The 17,171-nt window shown below is 43.3% G+C and overlaps 1 protein-coding gene across 1 annotated transcript in view; it reads left to right on the forward strand.

Moving 5' to 3' along the window:
- The first annotated feature begins 6,326 nt into the window (after positions 1–6,326).
- Positions 6,327–17,171, forward strand: part of CD44 (CD44 molecule (Indian blood group)) — a 51,672-nt gene continuing 40,827 nt past the window's right edge. The window contains exon 1 of the mRNA XM_056527866.1: positions 6,327–6,681. Coding sequence (XP_056383841.1) covers positions 6,612–6,681 — 70 coding nt within the window. The 5' untranslated portion in view covers positions 6,327–6,611. The remainder of the gene's footprint in view (positions 6,682–17,171) is intronic.

Consider the following 17,171-nt stretch of genomic DNA (forward strand, 5'->3'; position numbering starts at 1 on the left):
TGCTGCGCGCTATTAGAGGCGGGTCCCGGCTTCACTATGACGCCGGGCCCGCCATGATAAGCCACAAACTCTTATTTTTCTATCTACAGACCCATATGAAGGCTTGTTTTTTGCAGGACCAATTGTTCCTCACAATCACATCTTTCATTTTACTATTAAATGTATGACAAGGCAAAATTTATATTTATTTTTGGGTGAGGGTGAGGGAGATTGAAGAAAGAAATTCAATTTAGCAAATTCTGGGAAAGTAGAATTTTTTTTTTTACGGTAAAACGAACATGTAAAATGTATTTTGTGGGTCCGTACGACTAAAACAATATCAAGACTTACATAGTTTTTCTATTATTGTACTTATGTTGACAAAATAAAAATGCCTAAAATTATTTTTTTCTGTATACGGGGTATGAGGATAATTTTTTTTGCGCCGTGATCTGTTGTTTTTATCGGTATCATTTTTATATTAATGGGACTTTCAATCGCTTTTTATTCAGTTTTTTTCAGGCATTTGAAGTGACTAAAAATTAGCAATTCTAGAATAAGTTTTTTTTTAACATTTACTTCATTCAGCGCATTGTTTCATGAATGTTATATTTTAATAGTTCGGATATTTCTGCACTCAGCGATACCACAAATTTTCTTTTTTACATTTTTATTAACATAATTTTATTTAAAAAATGGGAAAGAGGGGTCCTGTACTTCTATATCTCTATACACTGTACACACAGAGGAGGAGATCCTGCACTTCTATAGCTCTATACATTGTACACAGAAGAGGAGATCCTGCACTTCTATATCTCTATACACTGTACACAGAGGAGAAGATCCTGCACTTCTATATCTCTATACACTGTACACAGAGGAGGAGATCATGTACTTCTATGTCTCTATACACTGTACACACAGAGGAGGAGATCCTGTACTTCTATGTCTCTATACACTGTACACACAAAGAGGAGGAGATCCTGCACTTCTATATCTCTATACACTGTACACAGAGGAGGAGATCCTGCACTTCTATGTCTCTATACACTGTACACACAGAGGAGGAGATCCTGCACTTCTATATCTCTATACACTGTACACAGAGGAGGGAATCCTATACTTCTATATCTCTATACACTGTACACAGAGGAGGAGATCCTGTACTTCTATGTCTCTATACACTGTACACACAGAGGAGGAGATCCTGCACTTCTATATCTCTATACGCTGTACACAGAGGAGGATATCCTGTACTTCTATGTCTCTATACAGTGTACACACAGAGGAGGAGATCCTGCACTTCTATATCTATACATTGTACACACAGAGGAGGAGATCCTGCTCTTCTATATCTCTATACACTGTACACAGAGGAGGGAATCCTGTACTTCTATATCTCTATGCACTGTATATACAGAGGAGGAGATCCTGTACTTCTATATCTCTATACACTGTACACAGAGGATGAGATCCTGCACTTCTATATCTATACATTGTACACACAGAGGAGGAGATCCTGCTCTTCTATATCTCTATACACTGTACACAGAGGAGGGAATCCTGTACTTCTATATCTCTATGCACTGTATATACAGAGGAGGAGATCCTGCACTTCTATGTCTCTATACACTGTACACAGAGGAGGAGATCCTTTACTTCTATATCTCTATACACTGTACACAGAGGAGGAGATCCTGTACTTCTATGTCTCTATACACTGTATACAGAGGAGGAGATCCTGAACTTCTATATCTCTATACACTGTACACACAGAGGAGGAGATCCTGCACTTCTATATCTCTATACACTGTACACACAAAGAGGAGGAGATCCTGCACTTCTATGTCTCTATACACTGTACACAGAGGAGGTGATCCTGCACTTCTATGTCTCTATACACTGTACACACAGAGGAGGAGATCCTGCACTTCTATATCTCTATACACTGTACACAGAGGAGGAGATCCTGCACTTCTATATGTCTATACACTGTACACAGAGGAGGAGATGCTGCCCTTCTATGTCTCTATACACTGTAAACAGAGGAGGAGATCCTGCACTTCTATGTCTATATAAACTGTACACACAAAGGAGGAGATCCTGTACTTCTATATCTCTATACACTGTACACAGAGGAGGAGAACCTGTACTTCTATATCTCTATACACTGTACACAGAGGAGGATATCCTGTACTTCTATGTCTCTATACACTGTACACAGAGGAGGAGATCCTGCACTTCTATATCTCTATACACTGTACACAGAGGAGGAGATCCTGCACTTCTATATCTCTATACACTGTACACACAGAAGAGGAGATCCTGCACTTCTATGTCTCTATACACTGTACACAGAGGAGGAGATCATGTACTTCTATGTCTCTATACACTGTACACAGAGGAGGAGATCCTGTACTTCTATATCTCTATACACTGTACACAGAGGAGGATATCCTGTACTTCTATGTCTCTATACACTGTACACACAGAGGAGGAGATCATGTACTTCTATATCTCTATACACTGTACACACAGAGGAGGAGATCATGTACTTCTATATCTCTATACACTGTACACAGAGAGGAGGAGATCCCGTACTTCTATGTCTCTATACACTGTACACAGAGGAGGATATCCTGTACTTCTATGTCTCTATACACTGTACACACAGAGGAGGAGATCCTGTACTTCTATATCTCTATACTGTCACGATGCCGGCTGGCAGGTAGTGGATCCTCTGTGCCAGAGAGGGATTGGCGTGGACCGTGCTAGTGGATCGGTTCTAAGTCACTACTGGTTTTCACCAGAGCCCGCCGCAAAGCGGGATGGTCTTGCTGCGGCGGTAGTGACCAGGTCGTATCCACTAGCAACGGCTCAACCTCTCTGGCTGCTGAAGATAGGCGCGGTACAAGGGAGTAGACAGAAGCAAGGTCGGACGTAGCAGAAGGTCGGGGCAGGCAGCAAGGATCGTAGTCAGGGGCAACGGCAGGAGGTCTGGAACACAGGCTAGGAACATACAAGGAACGCTTTCACTGGCACAATGGCAACAAGATCCGGCAGGGAAGTGCAGGGGAAGTGAGGTGATATAGGGAAGTGCACAGGTGAAGACACTAATTGGAATCACTGCGCCAATCAGCGGCGCAGTGGCCCTTTAAATCGCAAAGACCCGGCGCGCGCGCGCCCTAGGGAGCGGGGCCGCGCGCGCCGGGACAGGACCGAGGGAGAGCGAGTCAGGTACGGGAGCCGGGGTGCGCATCGCGAGCGGGCGCTACCCGCATCGCGAATCGCATCCCGGCTGGCAGCAGAATCGCAGCGCCCCGGGTCAGTGGATCTGACCGGAGCGCTGCAGCGGAGAGAGTGTAGCGAGCGCTCCGGGGAGGAGCGGGGACCCGGAGCGCTCGGCGTAACATATACACTGTACACAGAGAGGAGGAGATCCCGTACTTCTATGTCTCTATACACTGTACACACAGAGGAGGAGATCCTGTACTTCTATGTCTCTGTACACAGAGGAGGAGATCCTGTACTTTTTTGTCTATACACTGTACACAGAGGAGGAGATCCTGCACTTCTATATCTCTATACACTGTACACAGAGGAGGAGATGCTGCCCTTCTATGTCTCTATACACTGTAAACAGAGGAGGAGATCCTGCACTTCTATGTCTCTATACACTGTACACAAAGGAGCAGATCCTGCACTTCTATATCTCTATGCACTGTACACAGAGGAGGAGAACCTGTACTTCTATATCTCTATACACTGTACACAGAGGAGGATATCCTGTACTCCTATGTCTCTATACACTGTACACAGAGGAGGAGATCCTGCACTTCTATATCTCTATACACTGTACACAGAGGAGGAGATCATGTACTTCTATGTCTCTATACACTGTACACAGAGGAGGAGATCCTGTACTTCTATATCTCTATACACTGTACACAGAGAAGGATATCCTTCACTTCTATGTCTCTATACACTGTACACACAGAGGAGGAGATCCTGTACTTCTATATCTCTATACACTGTACACAGAGAGGAGGAGATCCCGTACTTCTATGTCTCTATACACTGTACACACACAGGAGGAGATCCTGTACTTCTATGTCTCTGTACACAGAGGAGGAGATCCTGTACTTCTATGTCTCTATACACTGTACACAGAGGAGGAGATCCTGTACTTTTATGTCTCTATACACTGTGCACATAGGAGGAGATCCTGCACTTCTATATCTCTATACACTGCACACAGAGGAGGAGATCCTGTACTTCTATATCTCTATACACTGTACACACAGAGGAGGAGATCCTGTACTTCTATATCTCTATACACTGTACACACAGAGAAGGAGATCCTGCACTTCTATATCTCTATACACTGTACACACAGAGGAGGAGATCCTGCACTTCTATATCTCTATACACTGTACACAGAGGAGGAGATCCTGTACTTTTATGTCTCTATACACTGTACACAGAGGAGGAGATCCTGTACTTCTATATCACTATACACTGTACACACAGAGGAGGAGATCCTGTACTTCTATATCTCTATACACTGTACACAGAGGAGGAGATCCTGCACTTCTATATCTCTATACACTTTACACAGAGGAGGAGATCCTGTACTTCTATATCTCTATACACTGTACACAGAGGAGGAGATCCTGTACTTCTATATCTCTATACACTATACACAGAGGAGGAGATCCTGTACTTTTATGTCTCTATACACTGTACACAGAGGAGGAGATCCTGTACTTCTATATCTCTATGCACTGTACACAGAGGAGGAGATCCTGCACTTCTATATCTCTATACACTGTACACAGAGGAGGAGATCCTGCACTTCTATATCTCTATACACTGTACACAGAGGAGATCCTGCACTTCTATGTCTCTATACACTGTACACAGAGGAGGAGATCCTGCACTTCTATGTCTCTATATACTGTACACAGAGGAGGAGATCCTTCACTTCTATATCTCTATACACTGTACACAGAGGAGGAGATCCTGCGCTTCTATGTCTCTATACACTGTACACAGAGGAGGATATCCTGCACTTCTATGTCTCTATACACTGTACACAGAGGATGAGATCCTGTACTTCTATATCTCTATACACTGTACACAGAGGAGGAGATCCTGCACTTCTATATCTCTATACACTGTACACACAGAGGAGGAGATCCTGCACTTCTATATCTCTATACACTGTACACAGAGGAGGAGATCCTGTACTTTTATGTCTCTATACACTGTACACAGAGGAGGAGATCCTGTACTTCTATATCTCTATACACTGTACACAGAGGAGGAGATCCTGCACTTCTATATCTCTATACACTGTACACAGAGGAGGAGATCCTGCACTTCTATATCTCTATACACTGTACAAAGAGGAGATCCTGCACTTCTATGTCTCTATACACTGTACACAGAGGAGGAGATCCTGCACTTCTATATCTCTATACATTGTACACACTCAGCTGAATTTTTGCTTACTAAGATATGTATGTATACACTTTATTTTTATTTTTTTGCTTGTATTATTGATCTATGCAAAGTTTGTTGAAATGACAGGGTCCCATCCTGTGGTATTTAGTTCCTATATATACTATATAGTTGAAAAGATGATGCCAGGCCTGGTGGCATGGTAAAAGGCAGGGATGGGTTTGTATTTCCATAATTCTGCCCCCTACAGGCAGGAAAAGGTGCTGCCTAAATGGAAAGTTTTCCGAACAGCTGTTGCAAAACTACAACTCCCAGCATGCCATATAAGAAAAGTCTTGATTTACCTTTCTGGAGGGAGCAAATAGACTCGGCTTGCATACACATAACACAAAGTCAATGTTTTCACAAACTGTGCTATCCGGGCATCCTGGGAGTTGTAGTTTTGCCCCAGCTGGAGGCATTTTGCTTGAAAAATACTGCTCTAAGCCCTGTTCACACTTTATTATAGTCCGAACTAAAGACGGAATTCCCCTAACAACAGGCAAATGATAGCAGTTTGCAGTAAGACACCTTAGAGCAACCTAAGTGAGCCTTGTTTGGGCATGCTGGGAGTTGTAGTTTTGCAACAGTTGGAGATACACTGTTTGGAAAACACTGACCTACATCCTTACAAAAGTCTTGGGATGATGAGAGATCCATATGCCGGACTGTACCGATCCGGTGCCCATCTGGTTCTGCTTTCTTCTGGGCACTAAACGAAGAATGCATGCCATTAACCCTTCAAGGGGTTAAAGGTTTAGGGGGCCTGCGGACACTTGCTTCCTGTATCAGATTACTTATGGAAACTCCTACAAGTGTGTGGGGCGGGGGACACCCCTTTTCCCCCTAGCAGACCAGCCTCGTGCTGCTCCAGTTGGGACACTAGCACATCCCTGCTGTGCCATAAGACGCCTGGATCTATGACTTCTTCTTCTTCTCCTTTCTGGGTGTGACTTTCATTCCCTCCCAGTTATGACACAACTTTGAGTTCCTTTGAATCAGAAATAATAAAGCCCTTCAAAAGTTACAAGCTCCTTTTACTGCACAGTGGCTGAATTTTGTGTTTCTTGTGGGATCGCTTAGGTTTATTTAATTTTTTTCGGAATCCAAAAAAAAAAAGAAAAGAAAAAATGGCCAAACTGCTGTGGATCTTCTGTTTCGGATTATTCTTCTGGATCGGCATGTCCCAGGCGCAGATAGGTAAGAGGCTACCGAGAATTTTGCCGACTTTCCAGTGCAAGGTGTGCTGCACGGCGGGGAAGCTGGAGAGATGTAGCAGAGCTGAATTTGGTTTATTGGTAGAGTTGAATTTAAGAAATTTGAAAGAGTTTTTATTTATTTATTTATTTATCTGTTCATTCATTTAGTTATCTATATAATGTTTATTTATCTATGTATCAATGTTTATTTATTTATCTATTTATTTATTTATTTAGGTATATATTTGTTTATTCCTTTCTTTCTTTGTTCAGTTACTTATTCATGTATTGTTTTATTTTTTTTAAATTAATTTTGTTTAAGTATCGTCTCTCCCCCTCCCTCTGTCTCTCTTCTCTCTCCCCTCTCTCTCTCTCTCTCTCTCTCTCTCTCTCTATCTCCCTCTCTCTCTCTCTCTCTCTCTCTCTCTCTCTCTTCATCTCTTTCCCTCTTATTCTCTCTCTCATATTCTCTGTCTCTCTTTATCTCTCTCTCTTTATATCTCTCTCTTTATCTCTCATTTCTTCTCTCTCTTTCTCTCTTATTCTCTCTCTCCCTCTTTCTTTCTCTCTCTGTCTCTCTTATTTTTTTTCTCTCTCTTTTGCTCTCTTATTTTCTCTCTCTCTCTCTTATTCTCTCTTTCTTTCTCTTTCTCTTCTGTCTTTCTCTCTCTCTCTCTCTCTCTCTTTCTCTCCCTTTCTCTCCCTTTCTCTCCCTTTCTCTCTCTCTCTCTCTCTCTCTCTCTCTCTCTCTCTCTCTCTCTCTCTCTCTCTTTCTCTCCCTTTCGCTCTCTCTCTCTCTCTCTCTCTCTCTCTCTCTTTCTCTCCCTTTCGCTCTCTCTCTCTCTCTCTCTCTCTCTCTCTCTCTCTCTCTCTCTCTCTCTCTTCTTTCATGTAGTGACGCTGAGCTTGTTGAACATAGTATCCACATGTTATACCTTGTAAGATGTAGCAGAGCTTTGTGCTATTTTACAAGGTACAGTTGAGACCTGGATTTGCTAGAGCTGAGTCTACTGGATCTGGTAAAGCTGAGTTTGTTAGATGGATCTGGTAAAGCTGAGTTTGTTAGATGTAGTTGAGCTCAATAAGTCATACTAGGCCTGGTTCTGTTTGTTATGTGTAGTAGAGATGAGTGTGTTGGAATTGGATCTGAATTGGTCTTATGTAGTAGGGCCGAGTTTGTTTATCATATTAGATTTGACTTTGAGTTGTTTTGCCATAGGAGACTTGGTTTTGTTAGATGTAGTAGAGTTGAGTTTGATAAACATGTCTGACAGATTTGGCTTTGCTAATGGCTGGATTTATTGGATCTGAGTTTGTTAGATCCTTGGAGATGGGCTGGTTAGTTGTAGCAGAGCTGAGTTTGTTTGGTGTATTAGACCTGGTATTGTTACTGCAGGTGTAGCAGAGCTGTATTTATTGGCTCAGACCAAACTTGTTAGATCCTTGGAAGTGGGATTGTCAGATGTAGTAGAGCTAATTTTGTTAGATCCTTGGGGGGTGGGTTGGTTACATGTAATAGAGTTGAGTTTGTTAGATCCTTGGGGGTGGGTTGGTTACATGTAATAGAGTTGAGTTTGTTAGATCCTTGGGGGTGGGTTGGTTACATGTAATAGAGTTGAGTTTGTTAGATCCTTGGGGGTGGGTTTGTTACATGTAATAGAGTTGAGTTTGTTAGATCCTTGGGGGTGGGTTTGTTACATGTAATAGAGTTGAGTTTGTTAGATCCTTGGGGGTGGGTTGGTTACATGTAATAGAGTTGAGTTTGTTAGATCCTTGGGGGTGGGCTGATTAAATGTAGTAGTGTTAAGATTGTTAGATCCGTAAAGGTGGGCTGGTTAGATGTAGTAGAGCTGAGTTTATTAGATACTATACATGGAGGTGGGCCACTTAAATACAGTAGAGCTGAGTTTGTTGGATCCTTGGAGGTGGGTGCTTCGATAAAGTAAAGTTGAATTTGTTAAACATGGGAAACCTGGCTTTAGTGAACATAGCAGAGCTGAGTTTGCTTGACATAATAGACCTGGCTTTGTCAGCCTAAGGAGAACTGGCATTTCTAGACCTATTTAAAGGGGTATTCCAGGAAAAACCTTTTTTAATATATATCAACTGGCTCCAGAAAGATAAACAGATTTGTAAATTACTTCTATTAAAAAATCTTAATCCTTCCAATAGTTATTAGCTTCTGAAGTTTTCTGTCTAACTGCTCAATGATGATGTCACGTCCCGGGAGCTGTGCATGATGGGAGAATATCCCCATAGGAACTGCACAGCTCCCGGGACGTGAGTCATCAGAGAGCAGTTAGACAGAAAACAACAACTCAACTTCAGAAGCTAATAACTATTGGAAGGATTACAAATTTTTTAATAGAAGTAATTTACAAATCTGTTTACATTTCCGGAGCCGGTTGATATATTAAAAAAAAGTTTTGGCCTGGAATACCCCTTTAACCCCTAGATAAAGCAGAGCTGAGTATGTTAGACTTATTTTACCTGGTTCTCTCAGATGTAGCAGAGCTGGATTGGTTAAATCTGGCAAACCTGTCTTTGTTAAATGGGATACAACTTAGTTTATTAGTATAGCATAGAGGTAGAAGTAGCAGTGCTGAGCGGGCATTTGGCACAAATGATAGAAAGTTTTATTACAAATCCAGCTCTGCTACATGTGTGGTTACCTATGGTTTTACATGGAGCCTTGAGCGTCCCCCGAGGAGAATGGCTCTTTTGTGTAAAGTGTATGTAAAGTGCGTCTTGGTTTAGGATTTCCCTGACAGAATAAATATGTCGCCGGCCGGGACAATGGCGGCTTTATGTCCTTATCTGTGGCCTTAGTGATGGGCGCAAAAGTCAGATGGCAGGCGAAGTTAGAGAGGAGAACGCAGAGCGCTGCCTAATACCATTCCATTTTTGGGATTTTTTTTGGGGCTGCATACTGGCACGTCTGTTGTGGATTCTCAGTTTGTTGCAGGGGTGTTTCTGGGGTAGAACCACAAGTCCCAGCATGCCAAGACATCCTCATAGATGGTTGTACAGCTTTTGTACAACTACAACTCCCAGCATGTGCGTAACAACAGCTTTTGTACAACTACAACTCCCAGCATGTGCATAACTACAACTCCCAGCATGCCCTGACAGCCTGCGGCTGTCAGGGCATGCTGGGAGTTGAAGTTATGCAAAAGCTGCAGAGAAAGACACTATCAGTGCATGCTGGGAATTGTAGTTGCACAATAGCTAATAAGAAACACGTCAGGGCATGCTGGGAGTTATAGTTACACAATAGATCAGTGGTCTTCAACCTGCGGGCCTCCAGATGTTGCAAAACTACAACTCCCAGCATGCCCGGACAGCCGTTGGCATCTGGAGGTCCGCAGGTTGAAGACCAATGCAATAGATGAAGAGAAACATGCTGTCAGGGCATGCTGGGAGTTGTAGTTGTGCAATAGATGGGGCATAACAATCTATCAGAGCAAGCTATTACAGTTATGCAATAGCTGCAGATAACCAAGCTGTCAGGGCATGCTGGGAGTTGTAGTTGTGCAGTAGACAGAGGGCAGTTAGCTGTCAGGGAATGCTGGTGGTCACAGTTGTGCACTAGATGGAAAATAACAATCTTTTTAGGGGATGCTGGGAGTTGTAGTTGTGCAATAGCTGCAAAGAAACACTCTGTCAGGGCATGCTGGGAGTTGTAGTTGTGCACTAGATGGAGTGCAATTAGCCATCAGAGCATGCTGGGAGTTATAGTTGTGCAATAGATGGAAAGTAACAACCTATCAGAGCATGCTGTGAGTTATAGTTGTGCAATAGATGGAAAGTAACAATATATCAGGGCATGCTGGGACTAGTAGTTGTGCAACTGCTGAAGAGCAACAAGTTGTTTCGGGATGCTGGGAGCTGTAGTTGTGCAAGCAGCTGGTGAGAAACACGCTGTCCAGGCATGCTGGAAGTTGTAGTTTTGTAACAGCTGGAGACAGCTGGCTGGGAAACACTGAGTTGGAGAGTCTACAGCTGTCCGGGCATGCTGGGTGTTGTAGTTTGAAAAGGTTGGGCACCAACTACTCTTAAGATCTGCTTTGACTTGTAACCTAGTATGTATACTATATGATATACAACCACAAATATTGCTTAGAGCATCAGAACTGTGTCCCAAGAGCTGACGATCTAATGGCGAATGAATCTGAATATCTTGTGTCCAGTGACTTAGAGGGAAAACTTCTCGCTCTAAGAAGTGGGTGTATCCGCAGCCTGCAGAGCATCGCAGCCGCAGACACGTGCTCCTACCCTCTGAGCGCTGCACCAACAATGTACAGCAGTGCCGAGCACATTTGTGTATATACTATATATATATATATATATATATATATATATATCCGGGAGATGATATCTTCAGCTGTAGTTAAAGTACAGATGTAGCAGATATGAACGGCTTTGTTAGTGCATTGCTAAAACAGTGCAGTAAACCTATACATTCCTTGCAGCAGCTCTACTACATCTGACAAACTCGGCTCTGCTACATCTGGAAAGAAATCGGGGATATTAAAGGGGACATTCTAAAGCAGTGTTTCCCAACCAGTGTGCCTCCAGCTGCTGCAAAACGACAACTCTCAGCATGCCCAGACAACTCCCAGCAGCTGTTCCTTTTGCTCTTACTTCTGTGTGTACACAGTGCTGCCTCCTGAATATAAGCTCACTCTCATATTAGCTTGCCATTAGCATCAGTTCAATACTAAGTATAACCCAGTGTTTCTAAACCAGTATGCTTTCAGCTGTTACAACAGCTGGAGGCACCCTGGTTGGGGAACACTGTTATACAGTGCATCCCCCCCCCCCCCCCTCGCATTACGTATAACCCTCCAGTAGGTAGGGAACCTCCCTACTTGGTAGAAGCCCCCAGTAAGTAGGGTATGCCTCCCCCCTCACATTAGGTAGAAGCCCCCAGCAGGCAGGTAATCTCCCCTATTAGGCAGAAGCCCCCAACAGGTAGAATCCTCCCTATTAGGTAGAAGCCCCCAAGTGTTTAGGTAGAGAATTCCCCCTTTTAGGTAGAAGCCCTCAGTATTTAGGTAGGGATTCCCCCCCTATTAGGTAGATCCCACAGTTGGTAGATAGGGAAGCCCTCTAATAGGTAGAAGTCCACAGAAGATAGGTACATAATCTTACCTATAAGATAGCCCCCAGTAAGTAGGAAATCCCCCTTTAAGGTAGAAGACCCAAGTAGATAGGCAGTCTGTTAGGTAGGTATCTGACTACCTACCTAGATGCCATCTTTAAGGCGTTTTCACCAATAAGTGCAAATGTCCGGTATTGATATTGAGACATTACTAATAATAGGGTGCAACATGTTCACAGGAGGCCAGAGGTTGTCCGGGCATGCTGGGCGTTGTAGTTTTGCAACAGCTGGAGGGCCACAGGTTGGACACCCTTGCTATAGGGGGTGTAGAGGTAGCAGTTGTATTTGTGCCCTAAAGTTCCCTCTGCCACATAAGAAGACACCAGTATTATCTATGGGGCATGGCGGGGCCCCATTACAAATCTCTCCTTGGGGTCCGTAGCCCTATTTAACCCCTCCGTGCCCCCACCCATCACTTTATCTCCTTCCCGATCTTCACTGGTGCAGCCAATAGGGCACTGTCCTGTACGTCCATTTACTGAGGGCTGGAGGTCTGAGAAGACCCCAGAGGGAACTCCAAATAGTAAATACCCACGTGCTGAACCATCACCGGCCCAGGGTGCCCCATGGAGACCCCAGAAAATGCCCATTCCTGCTATTCTAAAACTGTCCTGGAGGAATGTATTGTATGGGAATGTGAAGAATGAATGAAGGGTCCTGTTCAGGGACTTGTGAGGGGACAGATCAAGTAACAAAGGGGGGGGGGGGGGGCATGGAGGGCAACATGAGGGGCCGACCATGTGGGTCCTATCTGTCATCTCCTCCACATCTCGGCTTCCTGTGGCCATTAATGACATATTAACCATCTGTGAATCACTAAGGAGGGGCCCACGTCTTCTACAGCACAGAAACAGATCACATGATGCCCCCCCCCCCACACACAGGGATGCCCCCCCCCCCCCCCCACACAGGGATGCCCCATACCATGATATTTGTGACCAAGAACGAGTACCGATACTTTATACTCACCGATACCAATTACCTCTCTGACACTTAGATTTAAGATATTCCCCAGTAGTAGGGAGCCCCCCCCCCATTAGGAAGAAGCCCCCAGTAGGTAGGTAAGAAAGCCCCTGTGTTAAAGGGGTACTCCACGGGAAAACATTTTCTTTTAAATCAACTGGTGGCAGAAAGTTAAACAGATTTGTAAATGACTTCTATTAAAAAAAGCTTAATCCTTCCAGTACTTATTAGCTGCTGAATACTACAGAGGAAATTATTTTCTTTTTGGAACACAGAACTCTCATCATGACCACAGTGCTCTCTGCTGACATCTCTGTCCATTTTAAGAACTGTCCAGAGAAGGAGAAAATCCCCATAGCAAACATATGCTGCTCTGGACAGTTCCTAAAATGGACAGAGGTGTCAGCAGAGAGCACAGTGGTTATGATGTCAGCATAGAGCTCTGTGTTCCAAAAAGAAAAGAATTTCCTCTGTAGTATTCAGCAGCTAATAAGTACTGGAAGGATTAATATTTTTTAATAGAAGTAATTTACAAATCTATTTAACTTTCTGGCACCAGTTGATTTAAAAAAAAAAATAATAATAATGTTTTCCACCGGAGTACCCCTTTAACCCTTCAGAGATCAGAGGTTTTAGACCTTCATTAAAAACACAACTAATGACTGGTCTGTAAGGTTTTGTTACATTGTATCATTGAGAGGTTGCATGAGATAGACCAGGGTGCCTCCGGCTGTCCGGGCATGCTGGGGGTTGTAGTTTTACAACAGCTGGCTGATCATGCCTGATGAAGCTGCTGTGGCAGTGAAACGCGTTGCATGTTGGGAGTATAAACCACAATTTCTTTTACTCACCATTCGTTTCCCTGTGTCCTGCGCCATTTGAAAGCCAGCACTCCTGCCGAAGCCGTCCTCCACATTACAACAGCTGGAGGCACACTGGTTGAGAAACACTGGATTAGGCTGCGTTCACACGGCCGTCTAGACCCCTCCCCTTCTTCTCCTGTCAAAAATAAAAACGGACTTTTAAAAAAAAAGGACAATAAGAGATGCAAACGGATGTTGTGCGTTTGTATCCATTTGGATCCGTTATTGTTCAGTTAATAACCAAAAAAAAACAAAAAACATTTTTTTTTGTTCTGAGCATGCTCAGAAGTAAAAACGGATCAAAAAACGGATCCAAACAGATGACATTAAAGGTTCCTCTGTTTTCCATAGACTTCAATGTTAAATTTACAGTATTCGTCTTTTCTTCCGTTTTTTTGACGAGAGAAAAAAATACTGCATGTGCCGTTTTTTCTGCCATCTAAAAAACGGAAATAAGCGCAGACGGGTACAAATGGATGTAAACGGATTGCAAAAAAAATCCCATTGTCATGAATGGGATTTTTGTTAAAAACATTTTTTTTTATCCGTTTACAGCCTGCGAGAACGGAAGCGAAACAGGGATGAAAAAATAAAAATAAAAAAACGGGGACAGACGGTCGTGTGGACGCACCCTTATATACTGTATCCATTTTTTCTTCGGTTCTTTTGACGGAAGAAAAAAATACTGCATGTGCCGTTTTTTCTGGGGTAAAAAAAAACCGTAAATGAGCGCAGACGGATACAAACGGATGTAAACGGATTGTAAAAAAAAAATCCCGTTGACATGAATTGGATTTTTTTTAACCGTTTTTCATCCGTTTACAGCCTGCAAGAACGGACCCGAAACGGGGGATAAAAAAAAAAAACAGGGACAGACGGCCGTGTGAACGCACCCTTAAATTTACGGTATCCGTTTTTTCTTCCGTTTCATTTTTTGACGGAAGAAAAAATACTGCATGTGCCGTTTTTTTCTGCCATAAAAAAACGGAAATGAGCGCAGACGGATACAAACGGATGTAAACGGATTGTAAAAAAAAAATAAAATCTCGTTGACATGAATGGGATTTAAAAAAAAAAAATGTTTATTCCGTTTACAGCCTGCAAGAACGAAACCGAAACGGGGATTAAAAAAAAAAAACGGGGACAGACGGCCGTGTGAACGCACCCTTTTTTATTGAAACAGCGCCCCCTTTTTGTCCATGGCAAGGTCTGGTATTGCAGCTCAAACTCCTTCTACTAAGAGATGGGCTATAAGGCTACATGCAGACCATGCACAGGAATGGCGCTGCTGTGGGGGGATAAGCGGCCATGTTTTTCTAGTACAGATGTAGCAGTGTTATAGCAGTGGCTGTTTCTGCACACGTGTAGTGCGGTGTAGTGCGGTGCTGATGGGGGGCCGGGGTATGGGGGCTGCCTGGCTGGAACAGACGCCTATTGTCCTGCATTGAGGTGTATTTCAGGAATCAATTACTCGGCCCTTATCCCCCACAGCTGGCTCCTCCAGAGATGAAGCACATGGCCGGGGCCGCCCCTTAACTTGGCAGAGTGTTTACTGAGTCCTATAAAGACATAAAAGGAGAAGGGACAGACCCTAAGACATTGTTTCCCAACCAGGGTGCCTCCAGCTGTTGCAAAACTACAACTCCCAGCATGCCCAGACAGCCGAAGGCTGTCTGGGCATGCTGGGAGTTGTAGTTTTGCAACAGCTGGAGGCACCCTGGTTGGGAAACAGTGCCCCAAGAGATGGGCAAGAATGCAACTGATGTAGCAGAGCTGAATTTGTCATTCGACTTTGTCATGCACGCTTCAAACACGTTCGTTCGGTTTATGTACCTGGAGAGCATGCTGGGCAACTACTAACCCCCCCTCTGCTATATAATTCAGCACGCTTACAAAACTACAACTCCCAGCATGCCCTGACTGCCACCGGCAGCCGCAAACCACTATATGAGCCATTTTTTTGCCATTGCATTATTTAAACTTTGTGTTCAATGGAATATGAATGGCGGTATAATTTTTTATTTTTTTTTATATTTATAACTGTTTATTTTTTAAACAGTTTTATTTATGAAATTTTTTTTTTTGGCCATTAACATATAGTAATAAAGGACAAAGAAAAAACATCGATGAGGCAGATCCGGGACATCCATAGAATCTGTATAATTTCTAAATATTGTGCACTATAGTACGGTATTATTTACAACCGCATTTCCTATCACTGTCCGTGATTTGTTATAACTGATCCTATCTTTTATCCTTATCTTTTTATTAAATTTCTTTTTTTAACCTGTTAACCAAATCGTTATGTGGGCACCATATGGCGGTATTTTTATTTTTTTTTTTAAATACATGTCACATATTATGCATGACACTGTATCTTCTTATTGCACTTTATTGTGCTGGTATGGCGTATGGCATATACTGCTGGACTACACTTTAATGTGTGCACTGTATAAAGGTATTATTTAGGAACATTATAGTTTGAGCCCTAAATGGCGGTATTATATGGCCACTGTGATTATTGCAATTATTTAACTGTTCATGATATACAGCACTATATGGCGCCATTATTTCGCCATTGCATAACAGTATTTCCAGAACAGCCTTATTTGGACTGTCTGTTCATTGGAATATGAATGGAGGTATAATTTATAAATATTGTGCACTCTAGGGCGGCATTATTTACATCTCCTATTTTAATACCATTTCGCCCCATTACTCACTCATTCTTTATGGCTTCTAGAGTAACATTTTGGTCGCTGTGGCCTGTTCCTGGGGTTTACCACATGTGCTCAGCTGACTGCAGGTTCAACGACTACCGCCATATCTATTACACCTAAATAAAACCGCCACTCGATGCATTATTCATACTATCCCGAATACGCTGCCGAAACTTGAAATAATAGAGAGAGTGAGTTATCACGTATAACATCTGACCTACATAGCGAGTGATCCTGACCGGATAGTCACATGGAAAGTCGAAAAGTAAGGACCTCGACTTTCGGGAACCCCAAATATTCTTTTTCAGTTTACCAATACGAGAAGTCGCCGAAGCCATTACTGGGACTAAGTCTCTTTCTTACTGCTCTTCTGGCGTAAGTGGGTCGGTCCACAACGCCGTTTTTGTCATTCTATTCATGAATAGAGAAGATTGGCGCGAAAAAGGGGTACAGAGGAGAGCAAGTATGTGTTGTAGGAGAACATACAGCAGGATTTCCCAACCAGGGTGCCTCCAGCTGTTCCAAAATTACAACTCCCAGCATGCCTGGAGAGCCAAAGGCTTTGTACAGGAGCCCCATAGCTTCACCCTAGGACCTTATTGGGCTTCTGGCCAGGCCTAGGACAAAGTCAGACTGCAGAATATAAAGAAGTGTTTCCCAATCAGGGTGCCTCCAGCTGTTCCAAAACTACAACTCCCAGCATGCCTGGACAGCCAAAGGCTTTGTACAGGAGCCCCTTAGCTTCACCCTTGGACTTTATTGGGCTTCTGGCCAGACCTAG

The sequence above is a fragment of the Hyla sarda genome, chromosome 6, assembly GCF_029499605.1.
Source record: "Hyla sarda isolate aHylSar1 chromosome 6, aHylSar1.hap1, whole genome shotgun sequence".
Lineage (NCBI taxonomy): Eukaryota > Metazoa > Chordata > Amphibia > Anura > Hylidae > Hyla > Hyla sarda.